The sequence below is a fragment of the Saccostrea cucullata genome, unplaced genomic scaffold (genome assembly GCF_032062105.1).
Source record: "Saccostrea cucullata isolate Sc308-1 unplaced genomic scaffold, CSIRO_AGI_Scuc_v1 ctg12952, whole genome shotgun sequence".
NCBI lineage: Eukaryota > Metazoa > Mollusca > Bivalvia > Ostreida > Ostreidae > Saccostrea > Saccostrea cuccullata.
In genome coordinates, this window is record NW_026920852.1 from 1 (window position 1) to 17,878 (window position 17,878).

General features: G+C 34.5%; 2 protein-coding genes across 6 annotated transcripts; one reads left to right on the forward strand and one right to left on the reverse strand.

Annotated features, from left to right (window-relative positions):
- Positions 1–139: 139 nt before the first annotated feature.
- Positions 140–14,166, forward strand: LOC134258495 (atos homolog protein A-like). Of its 5 annotated transcripts, none has more exons than XM_062741062.1 (7): positions 140–222; positions 1,685–1,758; positions 10,259–10,385; positions 10,995–11,153; positions 11,851–11,919; positions 12,105–12,271; positions 13,499–14,166. In XM_062741062.1, the coding sequence occupies exons 1-7, from the start codon at positions 178–180 to the stop codon at positions 13,653–13,655; spliced, it is 798 nt and encodes a 265-aa protein (XP_062597046.1). In that variant the 5' UTR covers positions 140–177; the 3' UTR covers positions 13,656–14,166. The 5 variants fall into 5 exon arrangements, with proteins under 5 accessions (XP_062597046.1, XP_062597042.1, XP_062597044.1 ...); XM_062741058.1 differs by lacking the exon at positions 140–222 and adding an exon at positions 443–827; XM_062741060.1 differs by lacking the exon at positions 140–222 and adding an exon at positions 443–649.
- Positions 14,167–16,199: 2,033 nt separating this feature from the next.
- On the reverse strand, positions 16,200–17,095 carry LOC134258494 (uncharacterized). The gene has a single exon (XM_062741056.1). The coding sequence runs from the start codon at positions 16,873–16,875 to the stop codon at positions 16,306–16,308; it is 570 nt and encodes a 189-aa protein (XP_062597040.1). The 5' UTR covers positions 16,876–17,095; the 3' UTR covers positions 16,200–16,305.
- Between the last annotated feature and the right edge of the window lie 783 nt (positions 17,096–17,878).

A 17,878-nucleotide genomic window follows, 5' to 3' on the forward strand; every position in this document is an offset into this window, starting at 1 on the left:
ATGTTTTGTCCAGGATCCGTTGGAGACAAAGTTTCCGAGTCAGGAGCAGGTGACTCACTTCCAGAGGAACCTCCAGCAGTCGACCAGAATGGTGTTCAACTCTAGTACAGGTCTTCCTAGTCGATCTAGTCCGGTAAGTCACGATCTAGTGTGTTAAATCTCCAGCAGTCGTCCAGTATGGTGTTCAACTCTAGTACAGGTCTTCCTAGTCGATCTAGTCCAGTAAGTCATGATCTAGTGTGTTAGGTCATGATCTAGTGTGTTAAGTCATGATCTAGTGTGTTAAGTCATGATATAGTGTGTTAAGTCATGATCTAGTGTGTTAAGTCTCCAGCAGTCGTCCAGTATGGTGTTCAACTCTAGTACAGGTCTACCTAGTCGATCTAGTCCGGTAAGTCATGATCTAGTGTGTTAAGTCACCATCTAGTGTGTTAAGTCATGATCTAGTGTGTTAAGTCATGATATAGTGTGTTAAGTCATGATCTAGTGTGTTAAGTCTCCAGCAGTCGTCCAGTATGGTGTTCAACTCTAGTACAGGTCTACCTAGTCGATCTAGTCCAGTAAGTCATGATCTAGTGTGTTAAATCTCCAGCAGTCATCCAGTATGGTGTTCAACTCTAGTACAGGTCTACCTAGTCGATCTAGTCCGGTAAGTCATGATCTAGTGTGTTAAATCTCCAGCAGTCGTCCAGTATGGTGTTCAACTCTAGTACAGGTCTACCTAGTCGATCTAGTCCGGTAAGTCACGATCTAGTGTGTTAAATCTCCAGCAGTCGTCCAGTATGGTGTTCAACTCTAGTACAGGTCTACCTAGTCGATCTAGTCCGGTAAGTCATGATCTAGTGTGTTAAGTCACCATCTAGTGTGTTAAGTCATGATCTAGTGTGTTAAGTCATGATATAGTGTGTTAAGTCATGATCTAGTGTGTTAAGTCTCCAGCAGTCGTCCAGTATGGTGTTCAACTCTAGTACAGGTCTACCTAGTCGATCTAGTCCGGTAAGTCATGATCTAGTGTGTTAAGTCACCATCTAGTGTGTTAAGTCATGATCTAGTGTGTTAAGTCATGATATAGTGTGTTAAGTCAAGATCTAGTGTGTTAAGTCATGATCTAGTGTGTTAAGTCAAGATCTAGTGTGTTAAGTCATAATATATTGCATTAAGTCTCAAGCAATTGTCCATAAGTCATGATCTGGAGTGTGTTAAGTTATGATTCACAAGCTAGTCCAAAAAGTCACAAACTAGATCAATAAGTCACAAGCTAGTCCAATAAGTCACAAACTAATTCAATAAGTCACAAGCTAATCAAGTAAGTCAAAAGGTAGTTCAGGAAATCATAACTGTTTTATGGGTCTTTCTAGTCGATCTAGTCCAGTAAGTCACAAGATAGTCAAGAAATTATACGGTAAATGATTGACCACTTTTCAAGCAAGACCATAGGTAATTTATGAACATAGAATATGTTTTGAGGGCTATACTTTGTCAAATCACAACTCAGTCTTGACAAAACAGAATCACATTTATATGTATGCTCTGGATTGGTTCATGAGTTAGCCTAGTAAGCAGCTAAGTCATGATCTAGTGTGATGTCATAATCAAGTCCAGAGTAAGCAGCACTTTGTGGTGTAAAAGACAGTCCCCTTAACAAAATGAAGTCTACACTCTGTTTTGTAATCTTTTTTTACAGGCCCCTTTGAAGAGGAAGACGGTGGGAAGGTTTGACTACGATAATTCTCTCACCAACTCCAGGGCCATCAAAAAGTAGGTCAAAAACAAAGTATCAGTACATTAACTCCAGGACCATCAAAAAGTAGGTCAAAAACAAAGTATCACTACACTTACTCCAGGGCCATCAAAAAGTAGGTTATAAATACAAAGTATCAGTACACTTACACCAGAGTCACTAAAAAGTAGGATATATTATTAAAACAAAAAGTTTATGTACAGCAAAAGAAGTGTTGAATTAAAAGCGTTTTTTTTTCATTTGATGCAAGAGAGATCAGTCTTCTTTGTTTTTCACAGATTTTAGAAGGAAATCACAATTTCAGAAGACTTGTAAAAAAACTGAGTTTTAAAATCTTTTGAATAAAATTAAAGAAGAAATCTAGTACATAATATATACAGTGGCTGGAACGTAATTGTTGACAACTTACACGAAGGATCACATTACATGAATGATTCCGCACGATTAAGGCACGATTAAACCTGTTACACGAACAATCTTTCACGTTCACGATTCTACACGTTACACGATCTTGCACGATTGTTAACGCAAACGCACGTTTTTTCACTCAAAATAGTTCAAAATATTTAAGAACTAGTGCTAATTGTAACGGGAACCGTTACAGATGTTCCCCAAACGCTCCCCAACTCCCTTTTAGTGCCATATTCCCTGTTATATACAATATGTGAAAGCATTCAGTCCAAAAGTATTAAAAATCACTCATTCAAGTGTATTTCTAATTTCATTAGTTCCAAATGCACGTATGTGCGTGCACGTGCATGATGACCATACTTTCTTGTAGGAGTCCCATATGTTTATCTATATTCTAAATCCCATCCTGTTTGGTGGAAAATCAAGGGAGTTGTAGCCATTTCAAGTTTCAGCCAATCAGATTGCAGCACACGTGCATGCGCGTGATTTCATGATTTTTTTTTCTATATTGCATTGTAGGATATCCTTATGAATGATTATGTTTTTAATTTCAAAGCATTTCGTCAAAAAACAAAGGAGATATAGTCATTTAAAGTTTCAGCCAATCAGATCACAGCACACGTGTATGCGCATAATTTCTTGAATTCTTTGTATATCATATTGCAGAACATCCTAATGTATGACTATGTATTAAATTTCAAAGCATTTGGTCAAAAAACAAAGGCGATATAGTCATTTAAAATGTCAGCCAATCAGATTGCAGCACACGTGCATGCGCGTGATTTCATAAAATTTTTTCTATATCATATTGTAAGATATCCTAATTCATGACTATGTTTTAAATTTCAAAGCATTTCGTCAAAAAACAGAGAAGATACTGAGATTTTTGTTTTAGCCAATCAGAGCAAAGCACACGTGCATGCGCGTGAGTTCGTGCTAATTTGACAGTGTCACATTATGTACACTAAAAATATATCTTTATATAATGAGTTTCAAATCATTTCATTGAAAAATGTAAAAGTTATAGCTACATTAAGTATAAAAGTCATTTCAGGTGTTGCACGCGCACGCACGTGCATGCGTATGCGCGCAAAATGACCTTCGTTCCGCACACCTACACCACACACCCATTAACCCTAAAAAGGTTTTAGGTCAGTTGGGTGAACAGTTTCTGAGAACACTTCCGGACAAAAAAGTACCGGAGAACAAATAAGAAAAAAAAGAACTAGAGCAAAGCTCGTTGCAAAGCAACGAGTAGGTCTTCCGTCTTGTTTGACCGGAAGTTTATGCTACTTCCCGTGTGACCGGAAGTGTTGACGACGGACATAGAATTAATTTTTATGCTCCCAGTGACAGATGTTACCCAAAAACTTTTCAAGAACGGTAAAAATACGCGTTTTTCGACTACTTCCGGTTTGGCCGGAAATGACGTCGACGGACGTATTTTGACGACTCCATAAGATTAAGCTTGACATTTTGAACAACTTTGCTTCATAGACGTATTACAAATTCTCAATACTTTTTGAGATATAAAGGAAAAACTTTCGGCCCCTGTAGACCCCTAATTTTAGAAGCCAGCCCTTTTTCCGAGATATCATTTGGAAGAACTTAAAATTCTACACTTCTTTTGTTCTATATGTTTTAACAAAATATTTTCAAGTAAAAAGATATCGTAGAAAAAGTGCTAAAAATTTTGAAATTCGCGATAGGCCTATTTTCGGGCCATACCGAGCGCCGACGTGCAGCACTTCCGGTAAAAATAAAATACATTCCACAAATCTACAGACATAGGTCTACTAGACCTGAAAGTATCACGTGTCTATCTAAAGTCGTTTAGGAGAAATCATGCGGACAAACTGACCCTTAAAAAATCAATTTTGTGCTGATAACTCCGGACCGGAAGTGACGTCATCAAAACAGAAAAAAACGCATAAGGTTCAAGTGATGTTACATAAGTCCTGAAAGTTTCATGGAAATCCATCGAGCCGTTTTCGAGAAATCGCGTGCACAAAATCGGTAAGAAAAAAAAACAATAATAATAATAAAAGTGAAAAAGAAACCTAAGAATAACAAGAAGGTCTTCCACTGAAGACGGAAGACCTTAATAATAACTAGAAACGATTTCGTTGCTAGCAACGAGAGGTCTTCCGTCCGTTTCAGGAAAAGAACCTAAAATCAAGTTGAAAAAGTAATTAAAAAAATTTGGTCACAAAGGGGATTGAAACCAAGTCGCAAGCGTGAAAACCCAACGCCGTTTTTTCCTCTTTATTCCTAACAAACTTAAATTACGCGTTTGAGTCCACTGCTCTAAATGTACTTGAATAATTATACTTCTTCAACAAAACACCTGTCTAAGAATCATGAAAGGCGCGCCACAATTTATAATTTCGCGCCAAACGCCACAAGTTAATCTGCCCACCTTTTCTTTGGAATGTTTCATGAAATAGGTGAGATAGCTACAATAGAATAAAGAAAAAGGAACTTTCTTTAAGCCTAAATTTCGAGGTTTAGAAAATATATTTAACAAATTGTACATATTCTATATCTTATATAGATAAGTAACACAAAAGAATGAAATGGTAATCATTTTTAACTTTTTTTTAATAACCTGTTTATCCCCTAAGTGAACTAACCCGATTCTTTACACCTTCATGAAAAGGTAGAAATGGTTCAATGAAAGACTGTAGACATGTCTAGCCATTCGACGGTCAAGGAATCAGTTCAGATTTCATTTCTGTTCAATGTTCAAATTTAAATATCTTTGAGAAAAGAATGTTAATATAAACTCCATTAGACGATCTTATTTAAAAAAGGTTTTCTTATTTCTGTCTTCTTTATTAGTTTAATATGACTCAAGTGTGCATAGGAAACACAGTGGTTACGTTTGTGAAAATCTAATAAATTTTTAATACTGCTCTAAATATAGTTATGTATACAGTACACATGCAACAGTACACCTGTCTAAGAATCATAAAAGGCGGGCCACTATTCATAATCTGGCGAAAAACGCCACGAGTAAATATTCGTGCCTATCTTTTGGACTGATCTATCAAATAGGTGTGATAGCTACAATGAAATTAAATATAAAATTAAACAACTTCTTATCACCTTTTTTTATTTTGACGTTAAGAAAGTAAATTTAACACATTGCACACACGTATCTAGCCCATTTACACTAAAGCAGTAAAACGAAAATTAAGTTTGCAGATTGTCACTGAATTGCAGCATACTGATAGGTGAAAGTCCATGTAGTTTTTTTACTTTCATTTATCATTTAGTAAAACGCTCAGCTGCCTCCATAAGCCCCTACTCGCAAAATGGCGGAGTTGACAGAGACAGCCGCCATCTTGGACCCGCTTCAGATTTTCAAATATTAATATCTAGATTTCTGATTGACCAATATGCAAACAACTTATATAGTAAGCATCAGTAGAAGGGTCTCTATCAATATTCCAAAAATCAATAAAAAATATTGAAAAGCAAAAAAGTTAGAAAATACGATTTTTTCAATTCACTTCTCCTAACGACAGGAAGTACTGACGACGAACGAAAGTTCACGTCCTGGATGGTAAATATCACAATCTATAATCCCTGAAAGTTTCATGTTGATATCTTATACCGTTTTTGAGTTTAATCACGGACAAAATGTGATTTTAATTTCAGAAAATTGTCCGCAACTTGGCACCGGAAGTAAGTTTCCAAAAAATTTCTCGGATATAATAAATTCATGTTACAACACATCCGTTCTGAAAATTTCATGTAATTTCATGCAGTAGTCTTCGAGAAATCGCGTGCACAAAATTAGAAAGTCAAAAAAATAAGAATAATAATAATAACTAGATGCGATCTCGTTGCGAGCAACGAGAAGGTCTTCCGTCCGAGTTGTAGAGATATAATTAAACGAGCAATATCTGAAAATTATAATTTTCGATGAAATTCATCAAAAGCAGGAATTTATCGTAATATCCGATTATCGTATTATCGGAATGACTAATACAGCGTAAAATAGAATTCCGGTTAATCTGATCGACTTATATACCGACAAATAGGAATGTTCTAGAATAATGACGTCACATGCGCAATTAGGATGCGCGTACGGTTCAAATATTCAAAATGGAGGATATCAATATATAAGCTGTCATATCATTGGTTGACCAATCACAGCCATCGTTAAATGTCCACCATTGTAACTAAATATAAGTTGATTACTTCTAAAACGCGAGGACATGTTCTGTCAAAACAGAATGCTAATATACCTGAGCTAATAGTTTCTGAATTAGTGCATTAAAAATCACAAAAAATATACCGTTGGAAACCTCTCAAAAAGATCTATATGATAGACTGATCTATCGAACAGGTGTGATAGCTTCAATGAAATTAAATATTAAATTAAACAACTTCTTATCGCCTTTATTTGTTTCGACGCTAAGAAAGTAAATTTAATACATTACACACACTTATCTACCACAATTACACTAAAGCAGTAAAACGGAAATTAAGTTTTAAGATTGTCAGTGAATTGCAGCGTACTGAAGGGTGAAAGTCCATGTAGTTTTTTTACTTGTCATGTATCATTTAGTCAAACGCTCAGCTGCCTCCATAAACCCCTACTCGCGAAATGGCGGAGTTGACAGAGACAGCCGCCATCTTGGGTCCGCTTCAGATTTTCAAATATAAATATCTAGAGTTCTGATTAACCAATGTTCAAACAAATTATATAGTAAGCATTGATCAAAGGGTCTCTATTATCATTCCAAAAATGAATAAAAAATGTTGAAAAACAAAAAAGTTGAAAAATACGATTTTTTCAATTTGCTTCTCCTGACGACAGGAAGTATAGACGACGAACGAAATGTCGCGTCCTGGATGATAGATATCACGATCTATTATCCCTGAAAGTTTCATGTTGATATCTTTTACCGTTTTTGAGTTTAATCGCGGACAAAATGTCATTTTAATTTCAGGAAATTGTCCGTAACTTGGCACCGGAAGTGAGTTTCCAAATTTTCTCTCGGATATAATAAATTCATGTTACAACACATCTGTCCTGAAAATTTCATGTAATTCCATCCAGTAGTCTTTGAGAAATCGCGTGCACAAAATTAGAAAGTCAAAAAAATAAGAAAAATAATAATAATAATAATAATAATAAGAAACAATAGAATCACTATAAGGTCTTACGTGAAGACGGAAGACCTTAACTAGAATAATGACGTCACATGCGCAATTAGGATGCGCGTACGGTTCAAATATTCAAAATGGAGGATATCAATATATAAGCTGTCATATCATTGGTTGACCAATCACAGCCATCGTTAAATGTCCACCATTGTAACTAAATATAAGTTGTTTACTTCTAAAACGCGAGGACATGTTCTGTCAAAACAGAATGCTTATAGATATGAGCTAATAGTTTCTGAATTAGTGCATTAAAAATCACAAGAAATATACCGTTGAAAACCTCTCAAAAAGATCTATATGATAGACTGATCTATCGAACAGGTGTGATAGCTTCAATGAAATTAAATATTAGATTAAACAACTTCTTATCGCCTTTATTTGTTTCGACGCTAAGAAAGTAAATTTAATACATTACACACACTTATCTACCACAATTACACTAAAGCAGTAAAACGGAAATTAAGTTTTAAGATTGTCAGTGAATTGCAGCGTACTGAAGGGTGAAAGTCCATGTAGTTTTTTTACTTGTCATGTATCATTTAGTCAAACGCTCAGCTGCCTCCATAAACCCCTACTCGCGAAATGGCGGAGTTGACAGAGACAGCCGCCATCTTGGGTCCGCTTCAGATTTTCAAATATAAATATCTAGAGTTCTGATTAACCAATGTTCAAACAAATTATATAGTAAGCATTGATCAAAGGGTCTCTATTATCATTCCAAAAATGAATAAAAAATGTTGAAAAACAAAAAAGTTGAAAAATACGATTTTTTCAATTTGCTTCTCCTGACGACAGGAAGTACAGACGACGAACGAAATGTCGCGTCCTGCATGATAGATATCACGATCTATTATCCCTGAAAGTTTCATGTTGATATCTTTTACCGTTTTTGAGTTTAATCGCGGACAAAATGTCATTTTAATTTCAGGAAATTGTCCGTAACTTGGCACCGGAAGTGAGTTTCCAAATTTTCTCTCGGATATAATAAATTCATGTTACAACACATCTGTCCTGAAAATTTCATGTAATTCCATCCAGTAGTCTTTGAGAAATCGCGTGCACAAAATTAGAAAGTCAAAAAAATAAGAAAAATAATAATAATAATAATAATAATAAGAAACAATAGAATCACTATAAGGTCTTCCGTGAAGACGGAAGACCTTAATAATAATAAGAAACAATAGAATCACTATAAGGTCTTCCGTGAAGACGGAAGACCTTAATAATAATAAGAAGAAACCGAGTAAACACAATATGTTCCCAAACTCCGTTTGGGGAACATAATTAATATTTTCAAAACGAAATAAAGCTTAATACTTATTTAAATTTCAAAGAATTATCAATATTATTTTAAAAAAAAATGGAAAATGATATTTCCGTAACTAAATATATGCAAGACTGAATATTTCAGATTAAAAAATATTTCAGATTAAAAATAACTATTTCTAAGGTAATTCTCGGATCAAAGAAAACGGATTTTGTTCGTTCTTTTAGATTAGACGATATACATGTATGTGGGTCGTATAATTTGATTGAATTGGATATCATGATATGCAGATACGATTCAACAAAAATGGCAGCATTGAATGACTTAATTTTTAATAACAAATCCTTATGTTTCCATTTATTCAATGTCTGATAAACTTGCCAATTATTCAACTTTTTTATTTGCAGAAATTTAAATTAATTAGTTTCAAACAAGCTCAAGAGATAAACACAGATAAACAAAACTCCCAAAAATCATGCCGTGTGCATGTATATTTGTCGACTACATGTAACTATACAATGTAGCAATTCAAGCATTGAGAAATGTTTATTTCTTTGTAAAAAAAATTATTTTCAATGAATTGATTTCAAGATTTTCTTGACCACAATAAGAAATAAATAATAATAGTTTAATTTCAATTGTATCAAGCTATTTCATTGGCTGAATCATTCAGAGGAACATATAATATTTTGGATAACATAACTTGCCTACGTCACAAGAGTTACGTCAAAAATGTATTACTCCGCTTGACGTTACTTTTAAAATAATGCTCAATTTAAAGCCTTTTTCCGGAGGAAATATTGTCTCATTGTCTACACTGAAATTAAATTATAAGGATTGAAGCTAATTTCAACTTATTTTATCGGATATAACAAAACTTGGGGCAGTTTACGCTTTCTTATAAACCACTTCGTGGTTTATATAGCATAAACTGCCCCAAGTTATGTTCTATCGGATAACATAAGTTGAAATTAGCTTCATTCCTTAAATCAAATTAGATTTTTCAGAAAGGCGTAAGAGATCTAAGTATGGTTTATCACAATATTAATTGCGCTATTTGACGAGAACTAAATATTGTACGACTTACTATATTGCTTGTTTACGAGCGATAATTAGTTCGTTCTGCATTCTATTATGTAAATTGCGCTTTTTCACTCTTATTTGATTTTATTTAATTAAGAAAAACAAATAAGGGAAATGCTTATTTTAAAAATAACATTCCGATAAAAACTTACAAAACGAAATTTACACGATTCTAAACGCCTGATCTCGCACGATTAAAAACGCACACGATTGAGTCTGATACATGAACGATCTTTCACGTTAAACGAACGATCACTCACAATACACGAATGATTCTACATGATTGGTTTGTCAACAATGACGTTCCAGCTACTGTATAGTAATTTTTGCCTTGTTTTAATTTTCGCCTTTTTACACTAATCTTACAAAAAATTTTGCCCAGTAATAATTTTGTTTTAGAAGCTATACTGTATTCTTTGAATTTGCCTTGTTTTAAATTAGCCCAAATGTGGGTGAGTGAAAATGAAATGGGTGCGAAAATTTCCCTGTATACAGTAATCTCCACATATAATGCTTGTTTATTGGTTGTATTGCATTGAATTAAAATTAACAACAGGAAATAATTGACTTTACAGTGCCCTCTCCTGTTCTAAACTGGCTTTGGAGTCCGAGAGTTCAAGGTCATCTGTCACGCCTGACCAGTCACGAACACTCAGTACATCTGCACCGGCCTCAACAAACTGCCTTCTGGGAAACTTCGAGGTCAGAGGGTCATTGAAATGGTTATAAATAGAATGTTATGTTATTTTTTTTAAATTGTTTTATTTAATGAAGGAAGCTAATTTCAACTTATGTTATCCGATATAACATAACTTGGGGCAGTTTACGCTTTATAAACCGCAAAGCGGTTTATAATAAAGCGTAAACTGACCCAAGTTTTTCGACTAGCTGTGACGTCATATGACGTCACAAAGCTCGTCAGAGCTTACAGAGACAGCCGAGCGTCTGTTTGAAACTATAGAACTAGTGCATCTTTAGTTGAAAAACTTTGCAGAGTTATTTCTTGTTTCTTTGAATAATTTCTACAAACTGAAAGCCTGATATATGCTTTATTATTTATTCGGCAATATTCGCTCAAAGGAAATTTGGTAGTGCAGGGTTTCACAACAAAATTTGCTTGACGTGTGTAGAAAATTTCCAATTTCCTCTGTTCTTACATGTAGTCTATTGAGCTCGCTTTGCGAGCATCGTTTCGAGACGTTTGCTGCACTCGCTATAATTCGTGTTTGATGTTTCTTCATTTTTTCAATATTATTTACAGTCTCTTTAGACATATATATGAGAGACTTTGAAATAATATTTACTTTACAGGAGTCAGTGCTGAATGGTCGGATTGAGCCAATCGGAGCAGTGGAGGGATTTACCTGTGATATCGGAGCGGGGGGATCCTTCTGTCCTAAACACGTGTCACTTCCTGTTACCGCCTACTTCTTCCAGTTATCGGATGACAACGCCCCCTCACCTTATCTCGTAAGTTACAGAACACAACAATATCATGTGTACACAACAGAACACAACAATATCATGTGTATACAACAGGACACAACAATATCATGTGTACACAACAATATCATATAGTTACATTTTCAGAAATCTTTCTTAGATGAACCTATATATTGAAGAAAAATTTTGTTCAAATCTTTGTGAATGTTATTTGGGAGTCAGAGGTCATAGCACAATCGAATCACAGAGCAAGGTGATATTTCTGTCACTGTGCAACTTATTTTGGAAGATCTCGAAGGAACAACAAAAAAGATAAAATAAAAAAGAGTATGGATATTTTTCACTTGCGAGATGTAGGATAAAAATTCTATCTAATATGTGAATAAGGTCTTGAATGCTCTAATAACCAAAAAACAGCGGGCGACGGTAGCAGAAACTATTTTCTAAAGGAAAATTAACAGAAAAATGTGTCATTTTGAAGTTTTTCTGCATTAATTTAAAAATGTACCAAATTGATGACGTCATATTTCAAGAAAGGCTCTTCTTCATGCCATATTCTTAAATAATTTATCAGATTCATCTACTCAACTATTGCTAAAGCCAATTTCATAACTTTTTAGGAATGATATATTTTATATATTATAAGTCATAAACAATTATACTGTTAAAAGAGTTTACTTGGAAATGAATTTTTAGTTAGTATGTGATCAAATCTATTTTACAGGGTCATATTAATTTGGAAAGCTTGGGAAAGAAGGGCTACCATATACCAAAGTGTGGGACGGTGCAAGTGGTACGTATAACAACCTTCTGTACTGAATTCATATCACTGTATCATTATATAAAATATTCATGTTAATGGAAATAAAATACTGGCATTTTTCTTCCCCAAAAAAGTCAAATATTAACCTAGAAGAATGAAATTTGTCTAAAGTATTTTCAAAAGGAGACCGAACATTTTCCTTTTTTTTTTTGCAGACTTTATTTAACCCAAACAAGACAGTCATCAAAATGTTTGTCGTCTTGTATGATCTCAGTGATATGCCACCTCAGTGTCAAACATTCCTACGACAGAGAACTGTGTACATGCCAGTGGAAGACAACAGCTCTCAGCCATCATATCTCAGATACCTCATACATCTCAGGTGAGATAATTAACAGATACCTCATACATCTCAGGTGAGATAATAAACAGATACCTCATACATCTCAGGTGAGATAATTAACAGATACCTCATACATCTCAGGTGAGATAATTAACAGATACCTCATACATCTCAGGTGAGATAAAAAACATCATACATCTCAGGTGAGATAAATCTCAGATACCTCATACATCTCAGGTGAGATAAAAAAAAACATCATACATCTCAGGTGAGATAAATCTAAGATACCTCATACATCTCAGGTGAGATAAATCTCAGGTACCTCATACATCTCAGGTGAGATAATTCACAGATACCTCATACATCTCAGGTGAGATAAATACCCCATACAGGTGAGATAAATCTCAGATACCTCATACATCTCAGGTGAGATAAAAAAAACATCATACATCTCAGGTGAGATAAATCACATATACCTCATACATCTCAGGTGAGATAATTCACAGATACCTTATACATCTCAGGTGAGATACTTAACAGATACCTCATACATCTCAGGTGAGATAACAAACAGATACCTCATACATCTCAGGTGAGCCAATTCACAGATACCTCATACATCTCAGGTGAGCCAATTAACAGATACCTCATACATCTCAGGTGAGATAAAAACCTCTACATCTCAGGTGAGATAATTAACAGATACCTCATACATCTCAGGTGAGATAAATACCCCATACAGGTGAGATAAATCTCAGGTACTTCATACATCTCAGGAAAGATAAATACCCCATACATGTGAGATAAATATCAGATACCTCATACAACTCAGGTGAAATAAATACTAGTAACCCATACAGGTAGGATAAACCTCAGATACCTCATACATCTCAGGTGAGATAAATACCCCATACATCTCAAGTGAAATAGAATTGAGATTTTTATTCATGCATGAGAAATTTTTGTGAGGTTCACAAATATTTTTCGCTGTAAACAGGATCTTAAGTTTATGTGTTAACAACAAATCCAAAATAGGTTTGATCTTGAAAATTAATTGTTGGGAGATATTTTTCTCCAAGTCAATTGAAAAAATAATATGTCAACAATAAAAGCTGGTTAACAGTACCTAATACCTATACCTTTCAGTCTGAGGTGTTGTATTTTTTATCCCAGGTGATTTTTATCGTAAAATATACATGATTTACATTTACCTTAGAATTATCTAATATATCATCTCATTGTATTTTCTTCTGTTTTTTTTTTTAGGTTTGCCAGTTCTAAATCTGGGAAGATATTCCTTCATACAGACATTCGTGTGTTGTTTGCCAGAGACAAGTTTGAATTTGACCCAAATGTCGCCAAATACGAACTCCGGTCCTTCACAGAAGCTCCTTCTAACCCCAAGTTCTCTCCCCGGAGGTGATGTTGGCCTAAAATAGGTCAAACTAGGTCAAATTTAATATAAATTAGGTCAAACCTGGTAATAAGCTAGGTCAAATCTTGTGTAAACTAGGTCAAATCCAATATAAACCAAGTGAAATCTTGTGTAAACTAGATGAAATCTGGTTTTAAACTAGGTTAAATCTGGATTTTACAAAACCATTATTTCACAGAGGTCATGTCATAAGCTTTTGTTAAGACTGTTTATGTAGCTCAGATCTAGTTATTTTGTTGTTGACATACCTAATTTAATTTAAGGCTTGAACTAGGTCAGTGTATCTAGGTTTTTCCTGGTTATGTATGGATGTTAACGTCTATATGGTATATATGTCATATTTTTTGAAAAAAAAATCATAGATAATAATCTGTGTGTGTGTTGGGTTGATATTTATTTATATATGAGAATCAGTGAGCGTTTGATTTTTTTTGTTACGAGTAGTAGGGTTTATTGTTTTACATCTGCCATCTCGGAATACAAAGTAACAGATTTGTAATATGCGCATGTGAGTTAAGGCTATATATAGAGGTTTCTATGCAAAATATCTAATTAAATTCCTTAATTACTCTACCTTACGCACAGAAAATGCTATGACTTGTTTTTTAATACATTCTTAGGCACCCACGATATGCGATAGCCAGTACACATTATGACGTCATATTATGACGTCATCGACCTGTACTACACAAGTTTAAAAGAAACATCAACAAAATCGCTTCGGCGCAAGGGCATACCTTACTTTGTTTTACAAAAACAATGTATAAAAAGAAGCAGGATATTCATAGGATTTAAGATATTGCTGCACAAATGTCGGCAATGCAATTGTTTAGTTACTAATTCTGCATTTTTAAGTTTAAACAGGGTAAAAAATTCACAGTCCAGTGTAAGTTTTCTAAAAATGTTATCGATTGCACAAATGCATAGGATTTGTGCAGCAATTTTTTTTAATTTTTAGAATATTCTTGTTAATATTATACATTATTTATTTTAAATTAGATAGGATATGCCCTTGCGCCGACGTGATTTTGTTGATGTAATTTAATACTATGAATGGAAGAGAACAATGACGTCATAATATGACGTCATAATATACACTTGCATTAATAAATTGTGGGTACTAAGTATGTATAAGAAAATCAATTTGAATCTTCTCTGTACATAAAATATACAAATTATGAATTTTTATTAGCTCATTTGCATAGAAATATCCATATTTAGCCTTAACTCACTTGCGTGCAAGATATACTACATATTAACTTTGATGTTAGTGCTGAAAACCTATACCTGAAATCTATCAAAAATTGTGCCTATGTTAACTTATAGTTACATGTATCAATGTATCCCTATGCATTGAAAAGAAAAGTGATGGTTCCAAGTTCTTACATATTTTTGAATAGTTCCAAAACAATGTATAAACAAAAGTAAAACAAGTACAAAAAAATGATCTTCCCCTTCTCTCTCTCTCTCTCTCTCTCTCTCTCTCTCTCTCTCTCTCTGTACACAAAATGACAAAGTTTATATGTTAAATGATACCTTGTTTTATATGACGTCTATGGTGATTTTTGTTTGATTGTCACATGATTTTTGATTTGAGTTTGTAATTTTATTGCTTATTATATTATTAATATGTTTGATGACTGTGTAAACATTTTTTCTGATATAAACTTGTGTAGAAATACAATGTTCTTAGTTGTCATTCTGAGCACTTTGATTAGTCAAGGTTTTGTAAAACACATCCATTATACTTTTGCATGGCAATTTCAAGCCCATTTATCAAGAACAACTTCTTATTAAAAAAAATAATTTATAGTTTTATACATTTTAATTGCTTCAAAACTCAATCTTGTATCTTCAATTTTGAAAAATATGCATATACAGTAACATTTCAAAAAGAGTCTTATTCTTTTAAGTCTAACTTTGAAATATTTTATTTAAACAAACATCCACCACTTTTACTAGAGTTAAAGCCATATATGGCGTATGTGCAATGAAAATTATTAGACTAAAATTATAAGAACTTATTATTTGTATCATTACTTTATATAAAGATAGAACTTTTCCGTAAATTGTAAAATCTAAGTCAATTGCGTTATAAAGATATCACAATTTAAATTTGATTCTCGGAATTTTCTCTGTATCGGAAGAAAATACAAAAGATTTAAATAACACATTACATAGAAGATAAAATTGTATTTTTAGACGAGAAAAGGTGTTCTCAACGTGTTCAGAGTTATATGAAAAGCTTTAATTTGAATGTATTAACTATATTTCTTTACTTAATTTTGTATTTTTCAAAAATATATATTTTTTGATCAGTTACGCCATATATGGCTTTAAAATTTTTATAAGTTAGAAATATCTGTGAGAACCATATTTTAAACATACGTGGCACAATTAGCTGTGTATCAGAAAGAATTTCATCAAATGAGCGACATGTACAGGGTTATACAATGACTTCACATCAGATACAAATAGGTGGCTCATTTCATTGTCCCAGAACGTACCCTTTAATTTGAAAACTTGAAACTGTAAAAGAATAATCTACGAGGCATATGTCGTATTATGTATCAAGTGTATGATTATCAAATTAAACATTTTACAGTTGTATCCATTGATCACTAATTAAATGTAAATTTCATAATTCTCTTTTCGACTCGACAATAGATGATTTTAAATCATCTGTTTCATGTAGAAACTTGAACACTTTTATTGTGGGACTGTCCTCCTGTCCCACATAGAGGTTGTGTTTGTCGTCCACACACAGAGCCGTGGGATGACGTAGTCCATGTTCTTCTGTCAGTAGGAGACGCAGGAACTGACCGTCCTGATCCAGAAGATGGACACTGGAATTCGATACATCACACACCAGTACTTGTCCAAGGATATCGGTACAGATACCATGGGGATCAAAGTAAGACTGGTGCTGACCTCTGTAATAAAACCGATGTTGTCCTGATTTATCCATCACCACTACTGCTTCTCTTTCAATGTCAGAGACCCATATGTCTCCATTCTTGTTTTCTGTGATGTATGTTGGATAGCAAGTCCCACACTTCAATTTCATGCGTTGTACCCCCGTCCAATCAAACTTCACCACTCCAGATATATAGCCAACCAGTATGTCGCCGTCAATGCGGGAGGAGTGGATACAAGTTAAACGCCTAGATTGTTCGAAGAGTGTAGTGATAGTTCCATCTAACGTCATCTTCTTCACCTTATATCCATTTATAAATATCAGGTCGCCGTCCGCTGTGACGGAGTGAGCTCCTGTTGGTGGATAACTTGTAACAATTTTCAGTTCCTGTATTACGTGTCCGGTGGAGTCCAACTGTAGGAGACGTCTGCGATCACTGATCCACAGTCTGTCTGACGTCACACAGGAGATATGAAAAACTTCGTCAACTCCGGGTACCCTTATTCTGGACGTAGATTCGGATTACCTAAAATCAGTGTAAGCTAACCTGAGCTAAATGGCTCAAGGGAGCTTTTCTGATCACATTTGTCCGTCGTCCGTCCGTCTGTCTGTCTGTCCGTCTGTTAATTTTTCGCATTTTTGACTTCTTCTCATGAACCGCTGGGTAACTTTTTACCAAACCTGGTATATAGCATCCATCGGTAAACGGGAGTTTAAATTAGTAATAAAAATGAAGAGACAAGATCTCCTACAAGAGGAGACAATTAAAAAAAGACCAAAATTGGTCTCAGGAACCACTGCGTCAGGAAAGCTGAACTAATGTGGAAGCATCCTGGGATAGCGTAGATGTTGTATTGTTAAAACAAGACCCCTGGGGGTTGGGCAGGACCATAAAAAAGAGTCATAGTTTTACATAGAAGTATATGGGAATAAGATTTTAAAATCTTCATATCAAGGACCACTGGGCCAGAAAACTGAGATTTATTTGGAAGCATCCTGGGGTACTGCAGATACTAAATTGATATGATCACGTCCCCCGCATCGTCGCAAACCACGGCCAAAATGTACGATCCTCTCCCATATGGAGAGAGCTATATGCGGACTCCGGACCGTGGCTTGAGACGATGCGTCCCCCCGGGGTGGGGGGGGGGGGTGGGCAGGACCAAAATAGGGAATCAAAATTTTACATAGAAATATATAGGAATAAACTTTTAAAATTTCTTCTCAACACCCACTAGACCGGAAAAACTGAACCTTATTTGGAAGCATCCTGCGGTAGTGTATATTTTGAATT

What these genes read in the sequence shown, in the direction of transcription:
- LOC134258495 (XM_062741062.1), top strand. Translation starts at nt 178, where the DNA reads ATGGTGTTCAACTCTAGTACAGGTCTTCCTAGTCGATCTAGTCCA. An exon ending in AGTGTGGGACGGTGCAAGTG is followed by an intron (nt 11,920 to 12,104) that starts GTACGTATAACA and finishes TTTTTTTTGCAG; the next exon opens with ACTTTATTTAACCCAAACAA. An exon ending in AGATACCTCATACATCTCAG is followed by an intron (nt 12,272 to 13,498) that starts GTGAGATAATTA and finishes TTTTTTTTTTAG; the next exon opens with GTTTGCCAGTTCTAAATCTG.
- LOC134258494 (XM_062741056.1), bottom strand. Translation starts at nt 16,875, where the DNA reads ATGACGTTAGATGGAACTATCACTACACTCTTCGAACAATCTAGGCGT.